Genomic DNA, 27979 nt, shown 5'->3' with positions numbered 1-27979 from the left:
TTCGGAATAGAACCTGGACAAAGACCCGGAACCTAGGTCTTGGTTGGACTAGGAACCTGGGTCTTGACTCGAAACCGGAACCCGGGTCTAGGCTAGGATAAGACATGGCTACAGGTCGTAGCATGGCTGGGCTACAGAACTGGACGAGACACATGGACAGGACGAGAACACGAAGCCTTGACTAGGTCTTGGGAGGCTGGAACCACAGGGCCTAGGACTTGGGCAGGACGCGGAATTGCTGGGCAGGTCGCGGCTCTTGGACTCGGCTTGGCTCAGCTCTTGGGTACGGAGCCGGGGCACCTCCTTGGAGCGCAGGGCCGGGATGCTTGCCGAGGATACTTACCGAAGAAACTGCCAAAGATTCAGAAGGGGACGAACCAGCACAGGACGAGGAATCTCCAGCACCGGGCTGGGCGAGGCACATAGACAGGCGTAGTTTGCAGGCAAGGCTTTGGAACGGAACAGTCCAGCAGCCTGAAGCTGAATCCTGCAGATATTTATGGAGCCAGCTCAAACCGAGAATCAGGTGCCTCAATTAAGGCACCCAATGGAACCAGGGAAAACAGGAAAACCCGGAATAAGGATCGATGGACCGGACCGTGAACCGGAATGCGGATTTCACGGACCAGACCATGACAGATAGAGATCAATGGCATACCTGTCGGGATGAATGGAATTTGGGATAACACACCATCTGCTGGAGGATTTCAACAGTGAAAAATCCTCCCATCTCCCACAGACGCTACTCAACCCGCTGAGCTCGTCCACAACATGCGTTGCTCCAGATTCCAGCATCTGCAATCTCTCGTGTCTTTATTATGTTTATTAAGTTTACTGTGAATTCCTGCAAGCAATAGAATCTCAGGGCTTTATATGGTGACATATATGTACTTCGATAATAAATTTACTTTGAACTTTTCAACCTGGTGCAGTGAAAAACTTTTTTGCAGCTGCATCACAGACACAAACTATGAGATATATAACATTTACAAGGAAAACATAAAGTAAAAATGTAATTTACGCAACATTATTGAAAAATAAAAAATCCATTGTATTACAATTATACTTCGCTTCATGCATGCTGCTTGGCACTTTACGAAGATCCCACAGCTTTAAGTGCGCTGGAATTTTAATTTGTAATCTTCTTTGCATGAATTATGCTTTTTTATAAAGCAAATTGTGGCAATCATATCCTATATACGCAAACTCCGAAGTTTTGTCAACACATCCAGGTGAGCACATGGGGAGATAGCATACCTGACCACTGCTTAACGGTTACAAAGTGCTCCTCCGTCCGTCGCTTTGGAAGTCTGATCACACCTCCATCTTGCTTCAGCCCGTGTAGAGGCAGAAGCTGAAACAAGAGGCGGCCATAGTTAAAACCGTCCACTGTTGGTCCAACCAGTCAGTCTCCATGCTATAGGACTGCTTTGATGTCGTCAGCTGGAATGTCTTTCGTGATGAAGATGTCTCCGAGTTCACAGCTTCATCCAGAATTGCATCGAGGATGATGTCCCCCGAAAATCGGTCAGGGTCTGTCCAAGCCAGAACCCCTTGGATCAACAGTTACGTGCGCGCTGCACTCACCGCGCCAGGCAGACTGAACTTTCGCCGCCGGTAACTCAAGAAGTGCAGCTACGATCTACGCAAAGTCGTCATGGCAGCGAAACGATAATACAGGGACAAGATCCTGACACAACTCTCCACCAGCAACACACACAGCTTATGGCAGGGTCTGCACACCACCACAGACTTCAAAGCTAAACGCAGTGGTGCTGCCAACGTCGAAGCCTCTCTCCCAGATGAGAAAATATTTTTACGCTCGGTCCAACGCCTCCAACAGTGAGCCGCCGAAGAGACCTGCACCTTGGTCATCTCTGAGGCCGAAGTACGTAGACAGCCGCAAGGTTGCGAGACGGGACGGCATCCCAGGGCGGGCACAAATGGCAGGTGTGTTTGCAGACATTCTTTATCTCTCCCTCTCTCAGTTGAAAGTACCGTCCTTTTTCAGAACATCCAGCATTGTCCCTGTACCTAAAACGACCAAAATAACACGTCTGAACGACTGGCATCCTGTCGCACTCATCTCAATAATAAGCAAATGCTTTGAGAGGCCGATCAAGGACTAAATCTGCCGCTTGCTACCACCCACACTGGAACCCCTACAATTCGCCTACCGACACAACTGATCGAGAGGTGACGCAATAGCCACAGCTCTACACACCGTCCTTACGCATCTGGAGAAGTGAGATTGGCTCCCTTACCTCTTCCTCTCAACACAGGAGCCCCCAGGACTGTGCCCTAGGCCCCTTTCTTTACTCTCTGTATACCCATGACCGTGTCGCCACCCACAGCTCCAATTTGCTGACTAAATTTACAGATGGTACTACATTGATTGACCTAATCTGAAATAATAACGAGGCAGTCTACAGAGAAGTCATCATCCTGACAGATTTATGTTAAGAAAACAACCTCTCCCTCGATGTCGCAAAGACAAACGATCTGGTTGTGGACTACAGGAGGAGCGGAGACAGTCTCACCCATATTGACATCGATGGATCTGGGGTTGAGAGGGGAGGTTCCTCGAGAACTTACAGTTCCTCGGTCTACACTTTGCCGAGGACCTCACTTGATCTGTACATACCGGCCGTGTGGTAAAAAAAAGCACAATAGCGCCTCTTTCACTTCAGACGGTTGAAGAAGCTCTGCACGAGCCCCCAAATCCTAAGGACTTTATATAGGGACACTATTGAGAACATCGTAACTGGCTGTATTGCTGCCAGGTATGGAAACTTTACTTCCCTCAATCGCAGAGAATGGTGCGGACAGCCCAGCACATCTGTGGGTGTGAACTGCCCACCATTCAGGACGTTTCCAGTGATAGGTGCGTAAAAAAGGCCCGAAGGATCACTGGGGACCCGAGTCACCCCAACGACAAACTGTTCCAGCTGCTACCATCCGCAGCATTATAGCCAGGAGCAACAGGCTCCAGGACAGCTTCTTCCACAAGGCCATCAGACTGATTAATTCACGCCAACACAATTGTATTTCTATGTTATATTGACTGTTCTATTGTATATCTTACCGATAATATTATTTAATACAAATTAGTATAATTTGCACATTGCACATTCAGACGGAGACATAACGTAAAGATTTTTACTCCTCATGTATGTGAAGGATGTAAGGGATAAAGTCAATTCGATTCAATTCAAAACCTGTGGCAATAAACTTCAATTTGCCTTGGGCTGCTACAGGAGTCACTGGATTTGTAGAACGCTGTCACGTGACTTCGCGCGCTGTCCTTGACATCCTGGTAACGCTGGGCGCCGTTTGGTTGGCCCTGGAAGATCACGTGTCTCTGGGCCGGAAGTCGGTGAGTGGCCATGTCTCAGAAGTAAACGGGCAGGCAGCGAGTAGCGAATGCCTCAGCCATGGACGCTTGGGTTCGTTTCACGGCGACAAGCCAGGGGCGGGAGCGCGTCTTCAGGTACGGACTGGCGCTCGGGTTCCAACCCGCCAGAGTTAACGGCGGTCGGTGAGTTAACAGGGTGCTGCTGAGGGATAGGCGGGCGCAAAGCTTCGTGCCCCGCCCCCTCCCTCAGCGAATTGGTTTGCTTGTTCAGCTCTGGAGATCCGATTGGTTAGTTGTGTTACGTACCCCGTAACTGGGTGTCTGACCCGCAGAGAAAGAAGAATCCGTTGGAGTCTGGTGGTACCAAACTAAAGGTGTTTATTAGTAAACTACACAATACAATATCAAAAATGCAAATATACATATAAAACAAGTTAGCAGTAATAAACCTAAAAGTGTAGGAATAATAATAATCAATAATAAACAAGCTCTATCGATGTCTAGGGGTAAATGAATTGTCATAGGAAAGTATAGAGTTCAGTTCATAAATGCTGAAGTAGTTATGGTTGTTGTATTGAAATCGTTAGAGAGAGAGAGAGAGCGAGCGAGATGTAACAGCAACAGCTGCGACAGGCAAACCTTTTGTGGCTTTCTTAATCAGTCGTGTCGTTGTGGTCATTCAGTTATAACCCCTCTGGTCTTCAGCTAGACCGTTCTTCTGCAGTGGACTAGTCACTCTGGCATGAGTGGACACACACACAAGTCCCACCGGCCCTGCTGTAACACTGAGCTTTACTGACCGATCTCCTGGTTCGGTCTCTGAAGCCCCCACCTTTCTGTGGGTTCCCAACACTCAGTCAGTGTCCACTGGTGTGTCTGAAGGGTGTCTCTCCAGACCTGTCTTTTATCCCCACTCACGGGGTCTCAGCTATCCATCAACTCTGAATGACCGTGTCCATCAAATCAGGCCACTCCTGCTATCTCCTGAGGATTGTTAACGAGCAAAGTAAAGTCCTTGCAGTGGAAGGTAAATAATCCAGGAAGAGTCATAATACAGTAAATCAACAGTCTGTCTCCTAATCATATCTGTAGTAGATGTTCTTGCCTGGGCTTTATCTCTCTCTCTCATGAGCAGCATAACAACAGCAATAGTTCGTAGTTCTTAGGAGGGGGGTTGGGAATGGTTAACTCTGCACCCCATTGTCCATCTGGTCTGTCCATCACTCATAACAGTTGGCATGGCTCTCAGTGCGTGGCCTCGCCTGCTTATCAATGAAGGTGCTTTGATGTAGAGATCCCATCAAGTCTGAAGTTAATTTAGGAGTTCAACGTTTAGTTTAAGTTTTAATTTAGACCTAAAAATAGAACTCAACTGATCTTACATAAGATTTTAATAGGAGGTACAGGAAGATGATGGAGGGTTTTAGTGACTGGAAGCTTGTAACCAGTGCTCAATATAGAACAGAGATTAAAGATTAGCTTTATTTTTGTCACATGTACCTCGAAGCACACAGTAAAGTACAGTACCGGACAAGCTCTTCCACCAAACTGCTTGTTTTCCCATCATCGTCGCTAGTAACCCATTCCAGGCCCCTGCCTCTCTCCTCGTGAAAAAAAATAGTTGCCCCCACAAACAAAAGAGGTTACGCAGATGCCGGAAATCCAGAGCAACATGTACAAGATGCTGCAGGAACTCAGCAAATCAGGTAGCATATATTCCATAGATTCTGTTTGAATTGCCCTCATGTTGCCTTTAAACTTCACCCTTCCTAAAACGCTGAGTGTGGCTCTTCAGGCTTCTGAACCGCCTCCTCGATGTTATGAAGGAGAAGAGGGTATGTCCCGAGTAGTGAGGGTCCTTAGTGATAGATGCCGCCTTTTGAAGCTGTCGCAATGGTGGGGAGAGTTGCTCCCATGATGGAGCCAGCTGAGTTTACAGCCCTCCGCAGCCTCTTTCGATCTTGTGCATCGTCGCCTTCATACCAGGAATGGTGTAACCAGTAAGAATGCCTCCGCGGAGACGATAAAAATTTACTTGCAGCCCAATTAAAGTGGTGGTCTAGACCCAGTATGTACTGTGGGGTGCCACCATGCCCTAGTGGTTGCAGCTCGGGGGGTTCTGGAGTTCATTTCCGACCTCTCTGGAAGGAGTTTGCACATAATCAGATTCAGTATATGGGTTCCCTCCTGGTGCTCTGGCTTCCTCCCAGAAACCAAAGATGTACCAGTTTGTAGGTTAATCAGTCATTGTCAATTGTTCTGTGATTAGGCAGATTGTTGTGCTGGAATGACCTATTCCCTGCTGTATCCCTATATCACTTAGCCAAGCGGGTAATCTGATCATTTACTTTTTGGTAAGTTCTATGCCCCCAAGACTCACAGTGCACTACAGCACAGGAACAGGCTGTTCAGCCCATCTAGCTATGCTAGTCCCATTGACCCACAGCCCTCCAAACCTCTCCCATTCATGTACTCATCCAACTTTCTCTGAAATGTTGAAATCAAACACCCATGCACCACGTCTGCCAGCAGCTTCTGCCACATTCCCACCACCTTCTGAGTGAAGAATCCCCCCCCCCACATGTTTCACTTAAATATTTCATCTTTCACCTTTAACCTATGAGCTCCAGTTCTTATCTCACCTGACCTCAGTGGAAAAAGCCTGTGTACATTTATCGCTGATATAACTTCCACTCTTAATTTTGTGTACCTCTGTCAAATCTTCCCTCATTTTCCTCAGCTCCAGAAAATGAAGTCCTAACCTATTCAACCTTTCCCTATGACTCCGGCATTTTTAATGTTTTAAACAACTTTGCGCAATGCACACTCTAGGGAAGGAAATATCCTGGAAATAAGTGTTCGTTTTGCCCTTCCACAGAGACTCTCGGTTGGTTTTAAGGCAGATTTTCCTCTTGCAGTCCTGTCATAGTCGAAGAAGTTAGGGTTATCTCCAAATCTTCAGTGCAGTGATGTTGGTGAAAGTTCCGGTTCTGATCTTCTAGTTGAAGTTCCAGTAAAGATGGCACCTGCGTGCAGCGGTCCTAAGGTTGACTTCCTCTGGATAGACTATGAGACCATTGATTGCACTTCTTTCATGTCTTTTCACAAGTTTTTCATCTTGAATGTGATTCTGGAACTGTTGGAGCCTGCCATTTGCAGTTTGGAGAGCGTTTGGGTGTTCCACTGCTCTTGAGTCTCTGAGGGGATTCTGGGATGCAGGAGGAATGAGCACAAACCTCATGGTGAGGAGACTGTGGGACGGGGCACAAGCCGATTAAAGTGATGGCGGAGATTGAAAACTTGAGGCAAATGCGGAGGGCGATCCTGCCGTTTTGCTCTCTGGTGGGATCGCTCTGCTGCCGGGGAGAGGAGACTGCCTCTAGGTTGCACCTTTTGATTGATCAAACCTGCGTCTCAATATCACCAAGACCAAGGAGATGGTGGTGGACTTTAGGAGATCTAGGCCTCATATGGAGCCAGTGATCATTAATGGAGAATGTGTGGAGCAGGTTAAGACCTACAAGTATCTGGGAGTACAGTTAGACGAGAAGCTAGACTGGACTGCCAACACAGATGCCTTGTGCAGGAAGGCACAGAGTCGACTGTACTTCCTAAGAAGGTTGGCGTCATTCAATGTCTGTAGTGAGATGCTGAAGATGTTCTATAGGTCAGTTGTGGAGAGCGCCCTCTTCTTTGTGGTGGCGTGTTGGGGAGGAAGCATTAAGAAGAGGGACGCCTCACGTCTTAATAAGCTGGTAAGGAAGGCGGGCTCTGTCGTGGGCAAAGTACTGGAGAGTTTAACATCGGTAGCTGAGCGAAGGGCGCTGAGTAGGCTACGGTCAATTATGGATAACTCTGAACATCCTCTACATAGCACCATCCAGAGACAGAGAAGCAGTTTCAGCGACAGGTTACTATCGGTGCAATGCTCCTCAGACAGGATGAAGAGGTCAATACTCTCCAATGCCATTAGGCTTTACAATTCAACCGCCAGGACTTAAGAACTTTTTAAAAGCTATTATTAATGCTTTTTGAGATAGTGATTTAGATGCATATCATATTTTTTACTGAGTTAAGTATTGTATGTAATTAGTTTTGCTACAACAAGTGTATGGGACATTGGAAAAAAAGTTGAATTTCCCCATGGGGATGAATAAAGTAACTATCTATCTATCTATCTACCTCCATGCATCGCTTCTGCCACACTCGAGCGGTGCAGCTCAAGAGATCCAATTTAATATTCCCATTTCAGCCTGCTACAGCTGAGAACCACAACTGCATCCAGCAGTTCATAAAGAAGTTTTAATGCTATTGAACCATCTATCGCTGCTTCAAACCGATGAAAATAATGTCAACACACTACCCCTTGGCAGAAACAATGCTGCCGTTCTGGGCTATTAGTGTGTTTTTTTTTTCGATTACCAATATCGATTACTTTGCTGGCAAATGTGCAGTCTCTGGTAAATAAAACTGAAGATCTCAGAGGGACCCTTGCGTCCTTTGTATTATGGAATCCTGGTTAACCTCTTCTGTACTGCCCGCAGTGATGCAGATTGACGAGTTCACTGTACACTGTCAGGATATGACCGTCGAGTCTCTCAAAAGCTGAGGTGGAGGTGTATGCATCATAATCAAGTCCTCTTGGTGTACCAGTGTTGTATCAATATTGTCCCAATACTGCTCACAGGACCCGGAATTTCTCTCGACGAAGTGTCATCCATTTTACCGACCATGGGAGATTATAGCTTTTTTTTTCTTGGTAGCGGTGTACATTTCACCTCAGGCCAGTGTCAAACAGGCTCTAGACAATCTGAGCAATGTGATCAGCCAGCCTGAAACAGCACACCCATCATCTTAGGGGATTTTAACCAGGCCAGCTTGAAAAAGTAACTAAATAGTTATCATCTACAAATTACTTGTAGTACCAGAAGAAACAACACATTAGACCACTGTTACACTAAGATCAAGAGTGCTTACTGTGCTATTCCACGCCCTCACTTTGGGAAGCCTGGTCACCTGGCTGTACTTCTACTCCCTGAGTATAGGCAGAGACTGAAGACTGCAGCACCAGCAGTGAGGACCAAGAAGGTATTGACCAGGCAAGCACAGGATTTGTTTTTGTTTTCACTTTGATGCGAAGGAGTCTTTTTCTGTTGATCAGTGTCAAAAAGGCCAAATTAAATCCATTGTGAATCAATTTTGTAAAACAATAAAAGATAAAAACTTTCAAGGAGCATGAATACTTTTATAGGCATTGTATCCCAGTGATACTGAAATATACCCAATGAATTAGCCTGCGCTGCAAACTGCAGCAATGAATTCCACAGATTCACCACCCTCGTGTTAAAGAAATTCTTCCTCATTTCTGTTCTGTCCTTCTATTCTGAGGTTGTGTCCTCTGGTTCACTCTCCTGCTGTAGGGAACATCCTCTCCATATCCACTCCATCAATATTTGATAGGTTTCAGTGAGATCCCCCACAATTCTTCTAAACTTTAGTGAGTACAGGCCCAGAGTTATCAAACGCTCCTTATACATTAACTCTACCAATCCCACGATCATTCTTGAATCAAGTTTAATTATCACTCAAGCCATACGTGGATACAATCGAATTAGATTCCATTCCGCTGGAGCCAAAGTACATAACATATGTTCAAAATAGCGAGAGAGTAGAAAAAGCACACATGGTTATGCACAAAAATACATGTATAGTTCAACATCCTGAGTGACATGCAAATTGATGATACAGTACAACTCCAGGCAATCCAGCCTGTCATTCCAATGTTTGAACACTGGAGGGCAGCACACACAAAATACTGGAGGAATTCAGCAAACCAGGCAGAATCTCTGGGGGGGGGGGAAGTATAGTTGACATTTCGGGCCAAAACCCTTCAGCAGGAATGGAGAAAAAATGCTGAGGAGTAGTTTTCAAAGGTGGGGAGAGGAGAGAAAGAAAAGAACCAGGTGATAGGTTAAACCTGGAAGGGGATGGGTGAAGCAAAGAGCTGGGAAGTCGATTGGTGAAAGAGATAGAAGGCCATGGAAGAAAGGAAAAAGGGGGTAGCACTGATAGGAGAGGCCAGCTCCAAACTGAGCACAGGTGCCACGCTACACCGCCTCCAGCGTCGTCTCACTTGGACTGCGGCAGGCAAGCCTGCTTGAGGCCTAGTCGTCGATACAACCAAGGCCACCTGTCTCTCTGACAAGCAAGAGAAACAGGCCTGCGGCATCTCACATTATCAAACCACTTCCGGATTTTCTCCCATGCCTGAACTTCCTTTTTTAGATAAGGGGCCCATATGGTCTTCAGTCAGTTTTTGCAACTGTCCATCCCGGAAGGCTGGAGCTTTGTTGTCAGACTGTAGGGAGTGAGAGTTGGAATAAGGGGGTGGTAAGACTAGTGAGGAGGAGGGCTGTCAGGAAAGTTATGAGGAGAGGTTAACATTGAGCATTGGTGTACACCACAGGAATAGGCCATGCAGCCCAGAATGTTGTGCCAAAGCAGCTAAAAGTCAAATCAAAAACACCCAAACACTAATCCCTCCTACCTACACAATCTCAAAATCCCTCCATCTTTCTTACATCCAACCTCTAATATATTCGCCTGTACCACCATTACCAGGCAGTGCATTCCAGGCATCCATGACTCTCTGAGTGAAAGAACTTCACCCTTACATCTCCCTTGAACCTATTCCCTCTCGTCTTCAATGAAAGCCATCTGGTATTAGACATTTCAACCCTGGGAAATAGATACTCCCTGTGTACTGTATCTATGCCTCTCATAATCTCCCCTCAGCCTCCGGCACTCCAGAGAAAACAACCCAAGATTATACACGTGCTCTGTAGACCAGGCAGCATCTTCTGCACTCTCTCCAAATCCTTCCTATAGTGGGGGACCAGACCAGTGCACAATACTCCAGATGTGGCTAAACCAGAGCTTTATGAAGTTGCATCATAACATCAACTTTTGAAGTCATTGCCTCGACTGATAAAAGCAAGCATTCCATGAGCCTTCTTAACAAACTTATCAACCTGTGTAGCCACTTTTAAGGAACTATGAACGTGAATCCCAAGATCTCTCTGCTTAACAACACTGTTAAGAGTCTTGCCCTTACCAGTGTACCGTCTCCTTGCATTTGCCCTACCAAGGTGCAACACTTCGTATTTATTTGAGCTAAACTCCATCTGCCATTTCTCTGCCCATATCTGCAACTGGTCTATATTGGGCTGTATTCTTTACCAGTTATTCTACACTATCCACAACTCCACCAATATTGGTATCATCTGCAAACCCACCCGTGTACGTTTTCATCCAGGTCATTTATATACATCACTGATATTACAGATCCCATTACAGATCTCTGCAGAACACCAACAGTTACAGACCTCCAATTCAACTAAACCTCTCAACTATTACCCAATGTCTTCTACGCGCAAGACTTCTGAATCCAATCAACCAATTTGCCGTAACGCATTTTAACCTTCTGATTTAGTCTCCTATGAGGAACTTTGTCAAACCCCTCACTAAAATCCATGTGGACAACATTCCACTGCCCTGCCATCATCAATCTCTCGTCACCTCATCAAAAAAACTCAAGGTTGTTGATTTGTTTTGACAGGTAGCACGCAGAATGTGGGGATGTAAAATTAATAGGGGCACATTACCTTGAATGGTTAAACACAGAGGACCAGTTTCCTTTGCGAGGCAGCTCAGCACCTGGGCAACAGAGACTAACCAATCTGCATAAAATGCTGGTGGTACGCAGCAGACCAGGCAGCATCTATAGGGGGGAATTAACCCTCAGTGTTTCGGTCCGAGACCCTTCATCAGAACTGGAAAGCAGAGAAGTGGAAGCCAGAATATGAGGGGGGTTGGAAGGAGTAGAAAGTGACAGGTGAGGGGGAAGGTGGGTGGGTGGGTCAGGTAGAGAATGTGAATAGCTGTGAGATCAGTGGAAGAGGCAAGGGGCTGAGAGGAAGGACTCTTCAGAGAGTGACCAATGAACCAAACGGAAGTTAGAGGGGCCCTAGAGGGAGCTGATGGGCAGATGAGAAGAGAATGGGTGAGAGGGCAACCAGAGTGGGGAATAGAGAAGGGGAGAGGGGATTACTGGAATTTAGAGAAATCTGTGTTAATACCATCACTGAGGTGTCTAGGGCCAAGGGGAGAGGGGATCACAGTGCCTACAAAGTTGGGAAGTGGGATAATGTCCAGAATTACATGAATGTTACAGACCTCCAGTTCAATTAAATCTCTCAAGTATTACCCTCTATCTTCTATGTGCAAGCCTTCTGAATCCAAACAACCATTTTGCTGTAATGCTTCTTAACCTTCTGATTTAGCCTCCTGTGAGGAACTTTGTCAAACAGGTTCCTCGCAGGAGGCTAAATCAGAAGGTTAAGAGATGCGGATTATACCTCAGATGTCCAGGTGGGTGGAGTGTCCTGGATGCAGGCTGCCAGACCTGGACTGTTTCTGATGGGTATGTTGCCAAGGGCATGGGGAGGTGGTGGAGGGTGATGTGCGGTGGCAGGAGAGGAATGGTTTGACACAGTGACTGATTGCGTTCCAGGGCAGCACAGTACGCCTCCGCGTTACTGGCATTCTCGCTGCAGAAGGGCGGAGCGAGCCTGGAGCTGGTGAACCGTCTGAGACAGCTGGAGGCTCACCTGAGCCTGGGACGCAAACGTGAGTGCAATGGCCGTCCTCCCCACCCTATGCTCCTACCGTTTCTAACAGGGCAGGGATCGTCAGCTCTGGGGTAGGTGGTGTCATTCAAACCATTGGAACCATCTGACATGGGCTTCGACACTCAGACTTCACCCTTATCCTGTTACCCCACCCCTGCCCCGGGACACAGTCCAAATTCACAGTGAGACGCCCCCTCCCACCCCCCCACCCCCACACCATACACCATTCCATCACACACTCCCGGGGTCAGACACACAGTGAAGCTCCTTCCACATGGTCCCATCACACACTCCCAGGGTCAGGCACAGTGTGGAGCTGTTCTGATCGAGCTGGCAGAGACCCAACGGATAAACCGTTGGATGAAGTTGTCCTGAGGCATCGGAGAAGGTCCAGCAGGACAATTCAACATCTTAGTGAGTAACTCTCCCACTGTGGGAGCTTCTTCTGGAGTTATACTGCCTGTTTGGATGGTGTTTGTTGCCGGCCACTAACTGCACAGTCTCTCACTGCAGCAGGTGGCAAACTGCCAGAAGCTGATTTTACACCTAAGGGTGAGAAACTCCTCACTGGTTTCAGAACGAATGCCCTCCCTGTGGTCATCGTGTATCTCATTGGGTGTGAGTGGAGGAGTGTTTCCTGGACATCTCAACCCCTCCGGACCATTGGAGCTTTTGCTTGGGCAACTGCCAGTCTTCCATTAAAAAAAACCTTGCCCAGGCATCTTTCCAAGGCGTAAATCCATGGTCTATTGAGACTGACAGAGGCCTGCTACTTACACATGGGGAGGGGGGCTGTATGTGCAGTGAGGGGTGTGGAGGGGGACTCGTTTGATAGACCATGGACATCCACACCCCTCCTGAGAAGGCCTCATTGATACCTGTTGAGGTGATCAACCAGTTTACTCTCACATCTCAGAGTTCAAAGCATCGGCCGAAACTAGCCTCCATACACTGGTCCAGCATGGAAACATAGAAAACCTACAGCACAATACAGACCCTTCGACCCACAAAGCTGTGCCGAACATGTCCCTACTTTAGAAATTACCTAGGACTACCCATAGCCCTCTGTTTTTCTAAGCTCCATGTACCTGTCCAGGAGTCTCTTAAAAGACCCTATCGTATCCGCCTCCACCACCGTTACCAGCAGCCCATTCCACGCACTCACCACTCTCTGCGTTTTAAAAAAACTTACCCTGACATCTCTGTATCTACTTCCATGCACCTTAAAACTGTGCCCTCTCATGTTAGCCATTTCAGTACTGAGAAAAAGCCTCTGACTATCCACACGATCAATGCCTCTCATCATCTTGTACACCTCTATCAGGTCACCTCTCATCCACCGTTGCTCCAAGGAGAAAGGCCAAGTTCACTCAACCTATTCTCATAAGGCATGCTCCCCAAAAATCCAGGCAACGTCCTAGTAAATCTCCTCTGCACCCTTTCTATGGTTTCCACATCCTTCCTGTAGTGAGGTGACCAGAACTGAGCACAGTACTCCAAATGGGGTCTAACCAGGGTCCTATATAACAATATAACAATTACAGCACGGAAACAGGCTATCTCGGCCCTTCTAGTCCGTGCCGAACAATATGGCTGCAACATTACCTCTCAGCTCCTAATCTCAGTTCCACGATTGATGAAGGCTAATGCACCATATGCCTTCTTAACCATAGAGTCAACCTGCATAGCAGCTTTAAGCATCCAATGGACTCTGACCCCAAGATCCCTCTGATCCTCCACACTGCCATTAATATTATATTCTGCCATCATATTTGACCGACCATAATGAACTTATCAGGGTTGAACTCTATCTGCCACTTCTCAGCCCAGTTTTGCATCCTATCAATGTTCCACTGTAACCCTTACAGCTCTCCACACTATCCACAGCACCCACACCTTTGTGTCATCAGCAAATTTACTAACTCATAATCTTCAAGATCTCTATCATTACCTAGTTTTTTGAACCTTTTGTAAGCTCTTCTTTTCTTCTTGACTAGATTTACAACAGCCTTTGTACACCACAGTTCCTGTACCCTTCCATCCTTTCCCTGTCTCATTGGAACGTACCTGTGCAGAACTCCACGCAAATATCCCTTGAACATTTGCCACATTTCTGCCGTACATTTCCCTGAGAACATCTGTTCCCAATTTATGCTTCCATGTTCCTGCCTGATAGCCTCATATTTCCCCTTACTCCAATTAAACGCTTTCCTAACTTGTCTGTTCCTATCCCTCTCCAAAGCTATGATAAAGCAGATAGAATTGTGATCACTATGTCCAAAATGCTCTCCCACTGAGAAATTTGACACCTGACCAGTTCATTTCCCAATACCAGATCAAGTACAGCCTCTCCTTTTGAGGCTTATCAACATATTGTGTCAAGAACACACCTAACAAACTCCATCGCATCTAAATCCCTCGCTCTAGGGAGATGCCAATCAATATTTGGGAAATTAAAATCTCCCACCACGACAACCCTGTTGTTATTACACCTTTCCAAAATCTGTTTTCCTATCTGCTCCTCGATGTCCCTGTTACTACTGGGTTGTTTTTATAAAAAAAGAACATACATTAGAGTTGCTGACCCCTTCCTGTTCCGAACTTCCACCCACAGAGACTCCGTAGACAATCCCTCCATGTCTTCCTCCTTTTCTGCAGCCGTGACACTATCTCAGATCAACAGTGCCACTCCTCCACCTCTTTTGCCTCCCTCCCTGTCCTTTCTGAAACATCTAAAACCTGGCACTTGAAGTAGCCATTCCTGTCCCTGAGCCATCCAAGTCTCTGTAATGGCCACCACATCATATCTCCATGTACTGATCCACGCTCTAAGCTCATCCGCTTTGTTCACAACACTCCTTGCATTAAAATAGACACGTTTCAAATCATCGGTCCCTTCTCAATCACCTGCCTATCCTCCTCTTCACACTGTCTGCAAACTTTCTCTATTTATGAACCAACTGCATCTTCCTCCATCACTTCAGTTCGGTTCTCACCCCCCAACAATTCTAGTTTAAACTCTCTCCAATAGCCTTAGCAAACCTCCCCGCCAGGATATTGGTCCCCCTCAGATTCAAGTGCAACCCATCCTTTTTGTACAGGTCACACCCGCCCCAAAAGAGGTCCCAATGATCCAGAAATCTGAATCCCTGCCCCCTGCTCCAATTCCTCAGCCACGCATTTATCCTCCACCTCATTCTATTCCTATTCTCACTGTCGTGTGGCACAGGCAGTAATCCCGAGATTACTACCTTTGAGGTCCTGCTTCTCAACTTCCTTCCTAACTCCCTGTAGTCTGTTTTCAGGACCTCCTCCCTTTTCCTACCTATGTCGTTTCTACCAATGTGTACCACAGCCTCAGGCTGTTCCCCTTCCAACTTCAGGATATCGTGGATGCAGTCAGAAATATCCCGGACCCTGGCACCTGGGAGGCATACTACCATCTGCGTTTCTTTCCTGCGTCCACAGAATCGCCTGTCTGACCCCCCCAACTATCGAGTCCCCTATCACTACTGCATTCTTCCTTTCCCTACCCTTCAGAGCCACAGGGTCAGACTCTGTGCCAGAGGCGCGGCCACTGTTGCTTCCCCCAGGTAGGCCGTCTCCCCCAACAGTACTCAAGCAGAAGTACTTACTGTTAAGGGGGTCAGCCATGGGTACTCTCTAGTGTCTGATTCTTGCCCTTCCCTCTCCTGACTGTTACCCAGTTCTCTGTCTCCCGAGGCTCCGGCTTGCCTGTAGCTTCTATCTATCACCTCCTCACTCCCCCCTGACCAGACGAAGGTCATCGAGCTGCGTCTCCAGTTCCCCAACGTGGTCCCTAAGGAGCTACAGCTCGACGCACCTGGTGGAGATGTGGCCGTCCGGGAGGCTGGGAGTTTCCTGGATGTTCCACATCTGACACTGAGCACAGAAAACGGGCCTTACATACATACTTGCTGCCTGTTTTCTACACAGGCAACCTACCTCGCCTCAACTCCTTATTGCCTAAGCCATATCAAGCCAAAGCCCTCCTACTCTGAGCCTCGATCAAACTGCTGAATAAATAACTGTCTCCCTTTAAACTCTTGTCATTGTTCTAACTGGTTAGCGTATATGCGCTTCCGCAGTCGCGTGCCTTGATCGCAGGCCGAGATCGGTTAAGTCCTTGCATGTCATCCTCAGACAGAAGGGGTAAGAGAAGAGGAACACTTTGTCTGGGAATGAGGGAATGATGGGCGACAGCTTAAATCCTTCCTGGATGACCTGGTGAGAGAGCAGGTGGGGAGCAGCCTCACTCTTTCGGGATGGTGGGCCACACGGTAGCTTTGGCACCACTCGAGCTCAGAGTCCAAAGGGCACTCTTGCTCTTTCTGAGGAGTGTATTGTGAAGGGCAGCTCCACTCGCACCGCAGAGTTGGGATATGAAGCTCACCGTAGCTGTCTCAATGTGAATGGTAGCAGAGGTTCTCTCCACAGGTTTACCAATCTCTTAGTCCCCGGGGATGAGAGCTATTGGGTGAGTTTCCTGCACAAAACCCATTCCGTCCCAGGAGATGTCTAGTTGGCTCCCGGAGTGGCAGGTAGGGGTCTACATGAGCCACCTCAGCTCCAACTCTAGTGGGGTGGCGATCCCCAACCTTCCAACTGGAAATTATAAAAGTCCAGGATATCGTTCCTGGATGGTGTAGCACTGCACTTCATTAAAGTGTATGCCCCTAGGTGTGTGGTGTTGCAGACATGCCTATTCCATCAGGTGTCCATGCAGCTGAGTTCCATTGACCCTAATGAATGCATCATCCTCTGGGGGATTTCAACTGTACCCTCAAGGTGGAGGACCACCCTCGTCTCCAAAACGACAGCGCATTGGTCAACGAAGTTGAAGGAGCTAATGGGCTCCTTTGGTTTGGTGGACACCTGGTGGAATCTTCACCCTGAATCTAGCAGCTTCTTGAGAAGATCCGGACAGGGAAGTTCCCGCATGGACTGTGTTTACATCCCTCGAACATGCATCTCCCACGTGTCAGTGTCCTCCATGCAGCCGGTGTTGTGCTCGGACCATCACCTCGTGTGGACGGAGTTTGCTCTTCTGCAAGCTGGGGTGGGATCGAGGCACTGGCACTTTTAACAACTGGCTCCTGAAGGGCAGCCGATTCTGGGATTTGTTCCAGGCTTTCAGGGTCACCTGGAGGCAGAGACAGAGGATTTCTGTTCGCTATGGTTTCAATAGGTACACTTAATGTCAGAGAAATGTATACAATATACAACCTGACATACTTTTTCTTCAGAAACATCCACAAAAACAGAGGAGTGCCTCAAAGGATCAATGACAGAATGTTAGAACCCCAAAGCCCCTTTTCCTTGCACAAACAGCAGCAAGACAACACCCCCACCAGCAAAAAGCATCAATAACGACACTGACTTGCAGTACTCCAAAGACTACTCATTCACCCAGTAATTCAACATACTTCACTCTCCCTCTCCCTCTTCCCATCCCTCTTCCCTCTCCCCCTCCCTCCCTCTCCCCCTCACTCCTCCCTCCCCCTCACTCCCTCTCATTCTCCCTCCCCCCTGACACACGCACGCGCGCACGCACACACACACACACACACGCAGCCCCCATTTCACAATGAGAGGCAAGAAGAAACAAACAACTCACTGCAAGTTTGTTGCATCGCTTTTTCCAAGCCCTGCGCCGAGAAAATCAGCCCCAGAAAGGCTCAGGTCTCTGGACACACAGCCCACGACAACTAACCCACTGCTCCTGATGTTCCATTCGGTGTGTGACACCTCAGTCAAGGGCACCGGCCAGCCTTTCTCCAGAGACACAAAAATCCAGAACCCTGAAGTCACGCCAGTCTTCCAGGCCACGTCCTTGGGATATCTAAAAGCGGCTGGTGGTGAGGCCCCAAGACTGAGTCCCATTCCTGCAAAGAACTGAAATCAGAGTACAACTCCAGGTCAGGGTCAGGCAAAGCCCACATCCAGTTTCTATGTCGGGTACTCTGAGATTGAGCGGTTTGAGAGAGAGTTGCTTGACCTAGAGTCCTGTCTTGGTCTGACTGCTGGCTACTAACATTTAACAACTAACATTACTAACACCAGGAGAAGAAGGATGCACTGAGGGATCTGCGGCTCCAACACTGAGATCTCGGATCCAAATGCTGCAGGATTTGGACCTTGGCTCACCCTTTTTGTATTCGTTGGAGAAGTGGCAGTGAGTCCAAAAGCAGGTAGTGGAGTTTCTAGCTGCTAATGGCCTCACCGGCACAGATCCTGATGAAATCAACACAGAGGGCCATTCCTTCTAAGAGCCTTTGTTCTTGTCAGACCCATCAAGTGTGGACAGGTGCTGTGATGTCAGGAAAAGTTTGCCAGTGGTCAACCCTGAGGACGTAGAGCAGCTGGACACTTCCCTGACTGTCTACAGCCCTTTAGCAATTCCAGAGAGGCATCTGGAGTTCAGGCTTTCTGAGAGATGACTACAGCCTTGTCCTAGGGGAGACCCTAGCCACCATGGCAATATCCTTTTCATTGCAGAGAGCTGTTGTGGTCCTATTGCCCAAGAAGAAAGACCTTCGGCTGACACAGAACTGGAGTCCGTTCTCTCTCTCGTGCAAGGACTACAAGACCTTTGCCTGGCCAATGTTGAGACAGGTGATCTGTCCTGATCAACCGTACACAGTTCTCAGCCAGTCCTTTGAAGATAATGTCCACCTGGGACCAGATGCACCTACTACAGGCAGCATTTCTCTCCCTTGACCAGGGGAGCTAGTCTTTATGTTAATGGTAGCAGGGGTTCTCTCCACAGATATAACAATCTCTCAGTCCTCAGGGATGGGAGATGTACAGTGAGTTTCCTGCAGGAAACCCATACCATCCCGGGGGACGAGTCCACTTGGCTCCTGGAATGGCAGGGAGGGGTCTACATGAGCCATCTCAGCTCCAACTCCAGCAGGGTGGTGTTCCTGCTGGCCCCGGCCTTCCAGCCAGAAATCATAAGAGTCCAAGATGTCGTGCCTGGCTGTCTGCTCTACCTGGCCGTGTGCCTGGATGGTGTACCTTGCATTTTATCAATGTGTATGCTCCGAGGCACGGGGTGATGCAGACGCGCCTATTCTGTCAGCTGTCCACCTTACTGAATTCCATCGATCCTGGGGACTGCATCATCCTCGGGGGAGACTTCAACTGTATCCTCGAGGGGGAGGACCGCTCTGGCCTCCAGCGTGACCCAGCATCGGCAAAAAAGTTAAAGGAGCTAGTCGGCTCCTTTGACTTAGTGGACAGCTGGTGGAATCTTCATCTGGACTCTAGCACCTTCTCAAGAAGATCTAGACAGAGAGGTTCCCAGATAGACCGCCTGTGTATCTCTCGGGCTTACATCTCCGGCGAGTTGGCGTCCTCCAGGCGGCCAGTGTCATACTCGGATCATCACCTTGTGTGGATGGAATTTACTCCTCTGCACCCTCCGGTGGGATCCGGGTATTGGCATTTTAACAACCAGCTGCTGGAGGACTGCTGATTCCGGAATTTGTTCCGCGCATTCTGGGTCACCTGGAGAAAGAGGCAGAGAGATTTCTACTCCCTCCGGCTGTGGTGGGATGTGGGCAAAGCCCACATCCAGTTTTTATGTCAGGAGTACACTAGGGGGTTGACAAAGAGGCAGGGCTCTGAGATTGAGCGACTTGAGAGACCGTTGTTTGACCCAGAATCCCGTCTTGGTCCAACCGCTGGGGACCAACAGCTATGGCAGGAATACCAGGATAAGAAGGACACACTAAGACAGACAGACATACTTTATTGATCCTGAGGGAAATTGGGTTTCGTTACAGCCGCGCCAACCAAGAATAGTGAAGAAATATAGCAATATAAACCCATAAATAAATAATAAGTTAATCATGCCAAGTGGAAATAAGTCCAGGACCAGCCTATTGGCTCAGGGTGTCTGACACTCCGAGGGAGGAGTTGTAAAGTTTGATGGCCACAGGTAGGAATGACTTCCTATGACGCTCAGTGTTACATCTCGGTGGAATGAGTCTCTGGCTGAATGTACTCCTGTGCCTAACCAGTACATTATGGAGTGGATGGGAGTCATTGTCCAAGATGGCATGCAACTTAGACAGCATCCTCTTTTCAGACACCACTGTCAGAGAGTCCAGTTCCACCCCCACAACATCACTGGCCTTACGAATAAGTTTGTTAGTTCTGTTTGGTGTCTGCTACCCTCAGCCTGCTGCCCCAGCACACAACAGCAAACATGATAGCATGATAACAGGAATCTGCAGCTGCAGCAGTCCCGAGGAGCATATGTGAGGTCATAGATCCAAATGCTGCAGGATTTCTATCGGTCCTTAATGCAGTGGCGATCAATGAGGTCTGGAAAGATTTGCTTAAGGCCAGCCCAGAGGACGCAGTGCGTCTGGACAGACGCTCCACTGACTGGGAAGGAGCTGGCTACTGCCCTTTGGCAACTCCGGAAGGGTAAGACCCCTGGCTTAGATGGACTGAGTGTGAAGTTTTATCAGGCTTTTAGGATGTCCTAGGGGTTGATTACAGCCTTGTTCTAGGGGAGAGCCTAGCCACCAGGGAAATGCCCCTTTCATAGTGGAGAGCTGTCGTTGTCCTACTGCCCAAAAAGAGAGACCTCCGCCTGCTAAAGAACTGGTGCCCGGTCTCTCTCTTGTGTGCCGACTACAAGATCTTCGCCCGGGTAATGAGACTGGTATTGAGACAGGTGATCCATCCTGACCAATCTTACACAGTCCTATGCCGCTCCATGCACAACAATGTCCACCTAGTACAGTACCTGATCCACCTGCAACAGGAGACTGGGTCCCCGGCTGCATTTCTTTCTCTCGACCAGGAGAAGGCATTTGACCAGGTAGACCACAGTTTCCTGGTTGGTACTCTGCTGCAGAGTACCTTGTTAAGATCAATGGATCACGGACAGTGCCCATTCCCTTCAGAAGAGGAGTACATCAGGGGTGCCCCATGTCCGGTCAATTGTATGTGATCTGTGTCGAGCCATTCCTGAGCCTTCTTCGGCAAAGTCTGACGGGTCTGGTTCTGCGTGAGCCGGACATGGATGTCGTCCTGTCGGCCTACGCCGACAATGTACTTCTCATGGTGACAGATCCCAGTGACCTGCAGAGGATGCACGAGTGCCAAGAAGTTTTCTCGGCGGCATCCTCCGCCAGGATCAACTGGGCGAAATGTTCCGGACTCTTGGTGGGTCAATGGCAAGTGGATGCCCTGCCGGAGGAGATGAGAGCTTTTGAGTGGAGCAGCAGATGTCTCCTCTATCTGGGAGTCTACCTGAGTCCTTCTGGGGAGGCCTGGCTGGCGAACTGGTAGGACCTGGAGACGTAAGTCATGGCCCGGCTGGGACGCTGGTCAGGCCTCCTCAGGGTGCTTTCCTATCGAGGCAGGGTGGTGGTCATAAACCAGCTGGTGTCCTCCATGTTGTGGTACCGGATGGTTACCTTGGCCCCTCCTGCTCCGTTTGTTGCGAGAATGCAGAGGAAGTTCGTGGACTTCTTCTGGGGTAACTGGGTCTCTGCAGTGGTCTTGAGCCTCCCAGTGGGAGAGGGCGGGCAGTCACTGGCATGCGTGCGTACGCCACCTCAGGACCCTGCAGAGATTCCTGTATGCCGAGCACCCTCCCAGGTGGCACGTGTTGGCAACATTCTTCCTCCAGAGGGGCTGCTGTCTTCATGAAGAGATGCGGCTACCACCGGCGGGCATCAGCCGTGCTGCTTTGCAGAGTCTGCCCGGACCTACTGAGAGTCTGGTATGTGGTTGCCTCAGGCTGGGAATCCCCCTCCTCTGGCAGAGGGCAGAGTCCTGGCCGACTCTTGCCCAACCTCAATGGATGTCGGTGTGGTTCAGGCGTGTGGAACCACAGGCTGAGCTGCTCGTTGGGCCCAGGCCCCGCAAACTTCTCCGAGAGCTGAATCCACACAGCTTGAGCCATCTCACCTCAACACCCACAATCCCATTCAGGGATGCAAGTAGGAGGTTCCTCTATGGGCTTCTGCTCCACACCCTCCACTTCCTAGCCCTTGTCCACTGTCCCGACATACCGTGGCAGTTGGTCTTTCCACCTGGAGGTGAGGGGGGTCCCCAATGGAAGTCCCTTTACGAGGGAGTTCTTCCCATGCACCTTGGGGATCTGGGGTGGAGGCTGCTGCATAGAGCGATGCCTTTAGTTTGTACGTGGATCTCGCAGCTGCACGTCACTTCTGCGGGCTGGAGGAGACCATGTACCACATGAACATGGAGCGTGTGAGGCTGCAGCCCCTTTTTGCGTATCTGCATGGGCTGCTTCTCACCTTCTGGTTGCATTTTAGCCCCACCTTATTTAAATACTGTGTGGTCATCCAGTAAGGAGGGGGCATATGGAGGGATGAGGATGTCCTTGTCAACTTGCTCCTGGGGCTGGTGAAATCAGCCATCTGTGGGTCTTGGAAACGGGTGGTGGCAGCATCTGCCCAGGTAGACTGCCCGGCAATGTTTAGGGGGTATGTTCGTGTCCAGGTAAACATTGAGGAAGAACACGAGCAGTGCACGGCGACCATAGAGGCGTTCTGGGATCATTGGGGTCCGCAGGGGTGTAATCACCATCATTGACAGAGATGGAAACATTGTGGTTTAAGGTGTATTGTCAATTTGTAGTGAAGTAATTGTGTTAGTCACTGTTTTGTATATATAACACTGAATTCGTAATAAAGATATTTTGTATAGGAAAAAAGGGGGGTCAGACACACTGTCCCATCACGTACTCCCAGAACACAATTTTCACAGAAGAATGGTTTCCTGTACAGTCAATTGCATTGGGTTGCTGTGAATGCCTTGGATAATAGTGTGACTGCAGGTTTCTGCAACACTGTGTGTCAGCGGACTAGCCCATTCTCCTAAGGCATCCTACTACCGCTTCCTGAGACGTAAGGATGAGATTTGGGTCCTACTTCAGAATCGTAACCAAAGGTGTAACCTCAGAACCCGGTGCAAGACTGCCAGGGTGGGCTTTGTGTATAAGCAGAGGGCAGCCACGAGCAATTCAGTGGGACGGCGAGACAGAGTATGGAGACTCTTTATCTTTCTTTACCGCTGATGTGCGTGACCGCAGTGCCCTGGGTCATATGTTGTGGATCTTTCTGTGCACCTGGGACTGCTCAGTCTGGTGGGATGCGGGTGAGCTTGGGTGTTCCGGATGCTGCACGTCTCTGCCACACTGTCTGCCTCTTCCACAAGTGTTCAGGTTGGGGAGTTCAGCAGAGTCACTGGAGGCCGCCAAGAGGGCGATTCACCTGTCGGACCTGGTGCTGCGTTTCTGTGTCACTGTCAGCCACCTGAACCGGGCCATGTATCTGGGCTGTGACAACCTGCTGTGGGCTGGCAAGGTGGGGCTGGCCCCAACACTGGACCAGGGCAAGTGGAGCCAACGCTCGTTCCGGTAAGCACTCCCTCCCCACAGCTTCAAAATTCATGTTAATGTCATCTTGTGCTGTCCTATAGCACAGAAACAGGCCCATCCATTCCGAATCAGATTCCCACCCAAACTGGTCCCATTTGTCTGTGTTCGGCCCATAAACTTTTCCTATCCTGTTCAAGTGGCTTTTAAACATTGTAATTGTACCCACGTCTCGTCATTTCATGATTCAAGATTGTTTAATGACATTTCCAGTACACAAGTGTAAGGGAGAAGAAAATAATTGTTACTGCAGCTCCAATGCAGTACAAAAAAAACACTGAGATAAAGAACACAACAATAATAAAACACAATAAATATAAATACATAAATAATCTTACATGGGTTGATTGTATGTCCATAAGATGATGCTGGGCACAGGAGTGCCTGTACATAAGGTGACAGTGACAGAAAATGATAAAGGTGGTGGTGGAGGTGTTGATCAGCCTTCCTGTTTGAGGACAGTAAGTGTTTTTGAGCCTGCTGGTCCTGGCGTGGATATGACATAGGCTCCTCCGTGATGGGAGAGGACAAACTGTTTCATGTAGCCACAGCCATTTGTGTGGAGAAACTCAGCACTCTGGTAGTAAATCCCCTCTCACGGTAAATGTATGCCCACTAATCCCAGTCTCCCCTTCTCTGGGAGAATCAGTATCTGGTTTATTATCCGTGGCGATGTCATGATGTGGAGGTATACTAGATAACCATATCTATCCCTCTCTACCAGGACACCCAGTCTCCTACAAGGGAAAACAGTACCAACCTATTCCTGAACACTCAGGCCACCAATACCAGTAACATTTCTGTGAATCTTGAAGCACACTGAGCTTAATGGCATCCCTCCTAAAGCTGGGTGACCAGAACCGTACACAGCGCTCAGTGCAGTCTCAACATCCCAAATCATGTACCATGATGAAGGCCAGTGTGCCAAACACCAACTTCACCATCTTCTCTACCTGTGTACTTTCAAGGAACCATGTTCTTCTACTCACAGCTCCCTCTGTTCTACTACACTCACCAACACCCAGTTGTTCACTGTGTTCACCAAACTGACACATTGCCATTCTGGTCCTGTACGTACTCCATCCCCAGCAGTAACTGCAGCCTCTCTGTTCTCTATTTGACTTGCTCCAGCCTCAAAGCCCCTTCCCATTTCGGTAGCACTCCAGCCCAAATATACCTACTCCAACCTCTGTGACACCCTCCAACCCTACACCTCTACCCCCTCTCTCCATCTCTCTGACTTCCGCAGACCTCCCCTACCTCTGTGACCCCCTCCAGCCCCTGCAACCTTCCTGCCTCCGTGACATCCTCCAGCCCCCTACAGACCTTCCCCCACTTGTCTCACCTTCTAACCCCTACACCCTCTCCCAGCCTCTATGACACCCTCTGAACCCTGCACCCCTCCCCCCTCATATCTCGGATACCCTCTGACCCCTACCCCTCTCCCAGCACCTCTGTGACACCTTCCAGTTCCTACCAGTTCTGTGGCACTATTCAGCCACTACACTGTACCCCCTCCCCCCCATCTCTTTGACACCCTCTAGCCCCTATATCGATCCCTCTGTCTCTGTGTCGCCCTCTGGTCCTTAGACCATTCCATCAATTTCCAGCCCTTGATATCTCTGCATCCTCCCATTCCAGATGCTATCAATTCCTTTCTCATCATGTCACTGACCTGAGCCTCAAGCTCTAGACTTCACCCCCACCCCAAAACCTTCCTACTCCTCTGCAGCATCCCTGTTTGGACAGTATCTTTGGGTCCCTCACAACACCCCCCAACCACCCGTGTCTCAGTGGTGTCAATGATGAGGCCACCCCAGCCAGCTCTGTCTCCGTGGATTCTTTCCACACTCCCCCTGTCATCTGCCTTTGCTCGCCCATCTCCAGTCCAGTCATTTTCCTCTGACATCATCATTTCTCTCCCCCGTTTCAGGTACTACCTCTTCGCTCTCATCTTGAACCTGAGCCGTGACGTCTATGAGCTGAGCGTGCTGGCGGAGCGAGAGGCGCCAGGCCGCGGGAAGGCAGCCGGGGTGGAAAAGGAAGGTGGGATAGTATTGCGAGTGCGGGCCCGGTTGCGGCTGCTCTGCTACGTCCTGTGGGCTAACCCCCCTCTGCTGCTGGACTTCCTGAAGAATGGCTGTGACATCTTCATCCCCCTGGACCGCCTGGGTTTGTTGAAGACCAACCCAGCGGTGGTGGCTTTCTGCGGCTTCTCTTCTTCTATCCTTTCTATCCTCACCATCTCCCAGCCCTGGCTCAAGCTGAAACCTTAAACCGGAACAAGGATTCCAAACCAGCCTGGCCCTGCTCGACAACAGGACACTGGACAATGGAGGGTTGTCACCTCTCTCATCACTGGCATGGGGCGGAGAGAGAAGTTTATCTCTTCCGTGACCTGCCCCTGCAAGTCTACAGAATCTACTTGAACAGTTATCATTTCTGGTCTCCAGAGTCTATTGAAGTGACTTCAGAACTGTAGCAACTATAGCCGGTGACTAAAACTGTGGCAAGCGCAACCTCAAAAGCTGTCTTGTGTAGTTGGCAGCGAGCGGGAGATAGTTACACCAGGGGCACGTCACTCCGCAAACTGAAAGCTTCTCTATCTGTACCCCTATCTGCTCATCCCATTTCCTGATGGGCATTTGTGTCAATGAAGATATTTTAGTTGCACATCTGGTATTAATTTCATAACTGCCCACAATCATTGTCCTCGATTCATTTCCGCAGCCAACCTGCCCCTTTAAACCTTCACATTGAACTTAATGTAAAATTGTCAAATTATTGTCACTTTCATGGGTATCCTTTTCCACGTTTATTCCCGTCCAAACACCGTTTGATCTGCTGAGTTCCTCCAGCATTTCGTCTGTTCATGATCTCTCATGTTACTGATAAATAATTCCATTCTTTTTGCAATGTTTATTTCATGTCAATTGACATCCACTGCCTTGGATGAGTTCAGAACTTGGAGAGTTGTGGGTAGAATGTTGAAACTTGAAGAAGGGAAACTAAAAGAAATGAATGGGTACAAGTCCAATCCTACCCTCCTCAGCTGTGCTTCCAGGGATCTGCAACCTTTTTGCCTCTGTGGGCCAGATCACATATTAATGAGCAGATGGTGGGCCAGATAAATGCCATTAAAAACTTGAAACATGGGAATTATCTATTTAAATACATCTAGTTATGTATTGCCTCAAATTAATGAATAACACATGCTAGAAAATCAATTATGGTTAAGTTTGCTTACCCCTGCAGTGGGCCACATGCTGGAAGTCATTTAAAAAAATTTGTTATCTGTCATATTCTATCTGTTGTAACTTGTAGGTAAAACCAATTTAATATGTATGCAGCACACTTTGCTTTTGAGAATAAAAATCTTTATTCAGACTAGAGTACTGAGAGCAAGGTGGGTCCCTTTTTTGTCAATATACACAGCTCCAATTTTCCTCCATCCCCTCGACTCCCTGGCTAGTGATGGTTCTCCACAATCAGAATCAGATTTAGTATCACTGACATATCATGAAATGTGTTGGTTTGTGGCAATACAGTGCAATACAAATTACTATGGGTTACATTAAGTGCAAAAAGGAGTAGTAAGCTACATTCATGGACCAAAGATCTGATGGCAGAGAGGAAGAAGCAGTTTCTAAAATATTGTGCATGGGTCTTCAGACTTTGTACATACTCCCTGCTGGTTGTAATGAGAAGAGGACATGTCTTGGATAGTGAGGGTCCTCAGTGCTGGAGTGGACTGGACTGTGCCTGTGATAAATCTGGCTATGTCTACGTCCTTCTGCAGCCTCCTTCAATCCTGTGCCTTGGAGCCTCCATAGAGCATAGTCAGAGTTACAGGCTAGACAGGCCTTGCCTACTAAGATCCCCAGCTAAGCTACTCCCACTTGACAACATCTCTCTACACCTTTACTATTCCTATACTAGCCTCAACCACTTCCTCTGGCAGCTCTTTCCATATACTGACCACCCTCTGGCTAAAAGAATTTCCCCCTAAGGTTGCACATTGGTTATTTGTCTGCACTATAGGTGTGTTTTTTTCATTGATTCTGTCGTGTTTCTTGAATTTACTGTGCATGCCCACAAGAAAATGAATCTCGGTTATGCATGGTGACCTACAAGTCCTTTGATAATAAATTTACTTTGAATTTTAAGGTTCTTATTAACTCAATATTTTCAGCAATCTCATTCTCAAATTTACACATTGCTAAAAGGTGGTTCCCTTTCTCCATGCCTCAATAGAAGTTCCAACCTTTTCAACATCTCTCCATAACTCCAGTAACATCTTCAAATGTCTTCATCACTGATCATGGTTAATGAAATCGTGGATTCACTTTGCCCACATCCTGCACTATCATTGTCAAATGACAGGACAATCCACCTCCATGGGTTAGTAATCCCTCACCTTAAATAGGCCACTTCTCATTCTGAAGCTTAACCCACTGATGCTAGACCCACACAAGCAATAAC

At 48.4% G+C, this 27979-nt stretch overlaps 1 protein-coding gene across 1 annotated transcript; it reads left to right on the top strand.

The window, feature by feature from the left end:
* Positions 1-3350: 3350 nt before the first annotated feature.
* pex11b (peroxisomal biogenesis factor 11 beta) lies at positions 3351-26889 on the top strand. The gene is made up of 4 exons (XM_073061429.1): positions 3351-3490; positions 11928-12043; positions 23278-23479; positions 25431-26889. Exons 1-4 carry the CDS (start codon positions 3435-3437, stop codon positions 25771-25773), a joined length of 717 nt encoding a protein of 238 aa, XP_072917530.1. The 5' UTR covers positions 3351-3434; the 3' UTR covers positions 25774-26889.
* The last annotated feature ends 1090 nt before the right edge of the window (positions 26890-27979 follow it).

Source organism: Hemitrygon akajei, chromosome 11, assembly GCF_048418815.1.
Source record: "Hemitrygon akajei chromosome 11, sHemAka1.3, whole genome shotgun sequence".
Classification (NCBI taxonomy): domain Eukaryota; kingdom Metazoa; phylum Chordata; class Chondrichthyes; order Myliobatiformes; family Dasyatidae; genus Hemitrygon; species Hemitrygon akajei.
This window is presented reverse-complemented; position numbering and strand designations above follow the sequence as displayed.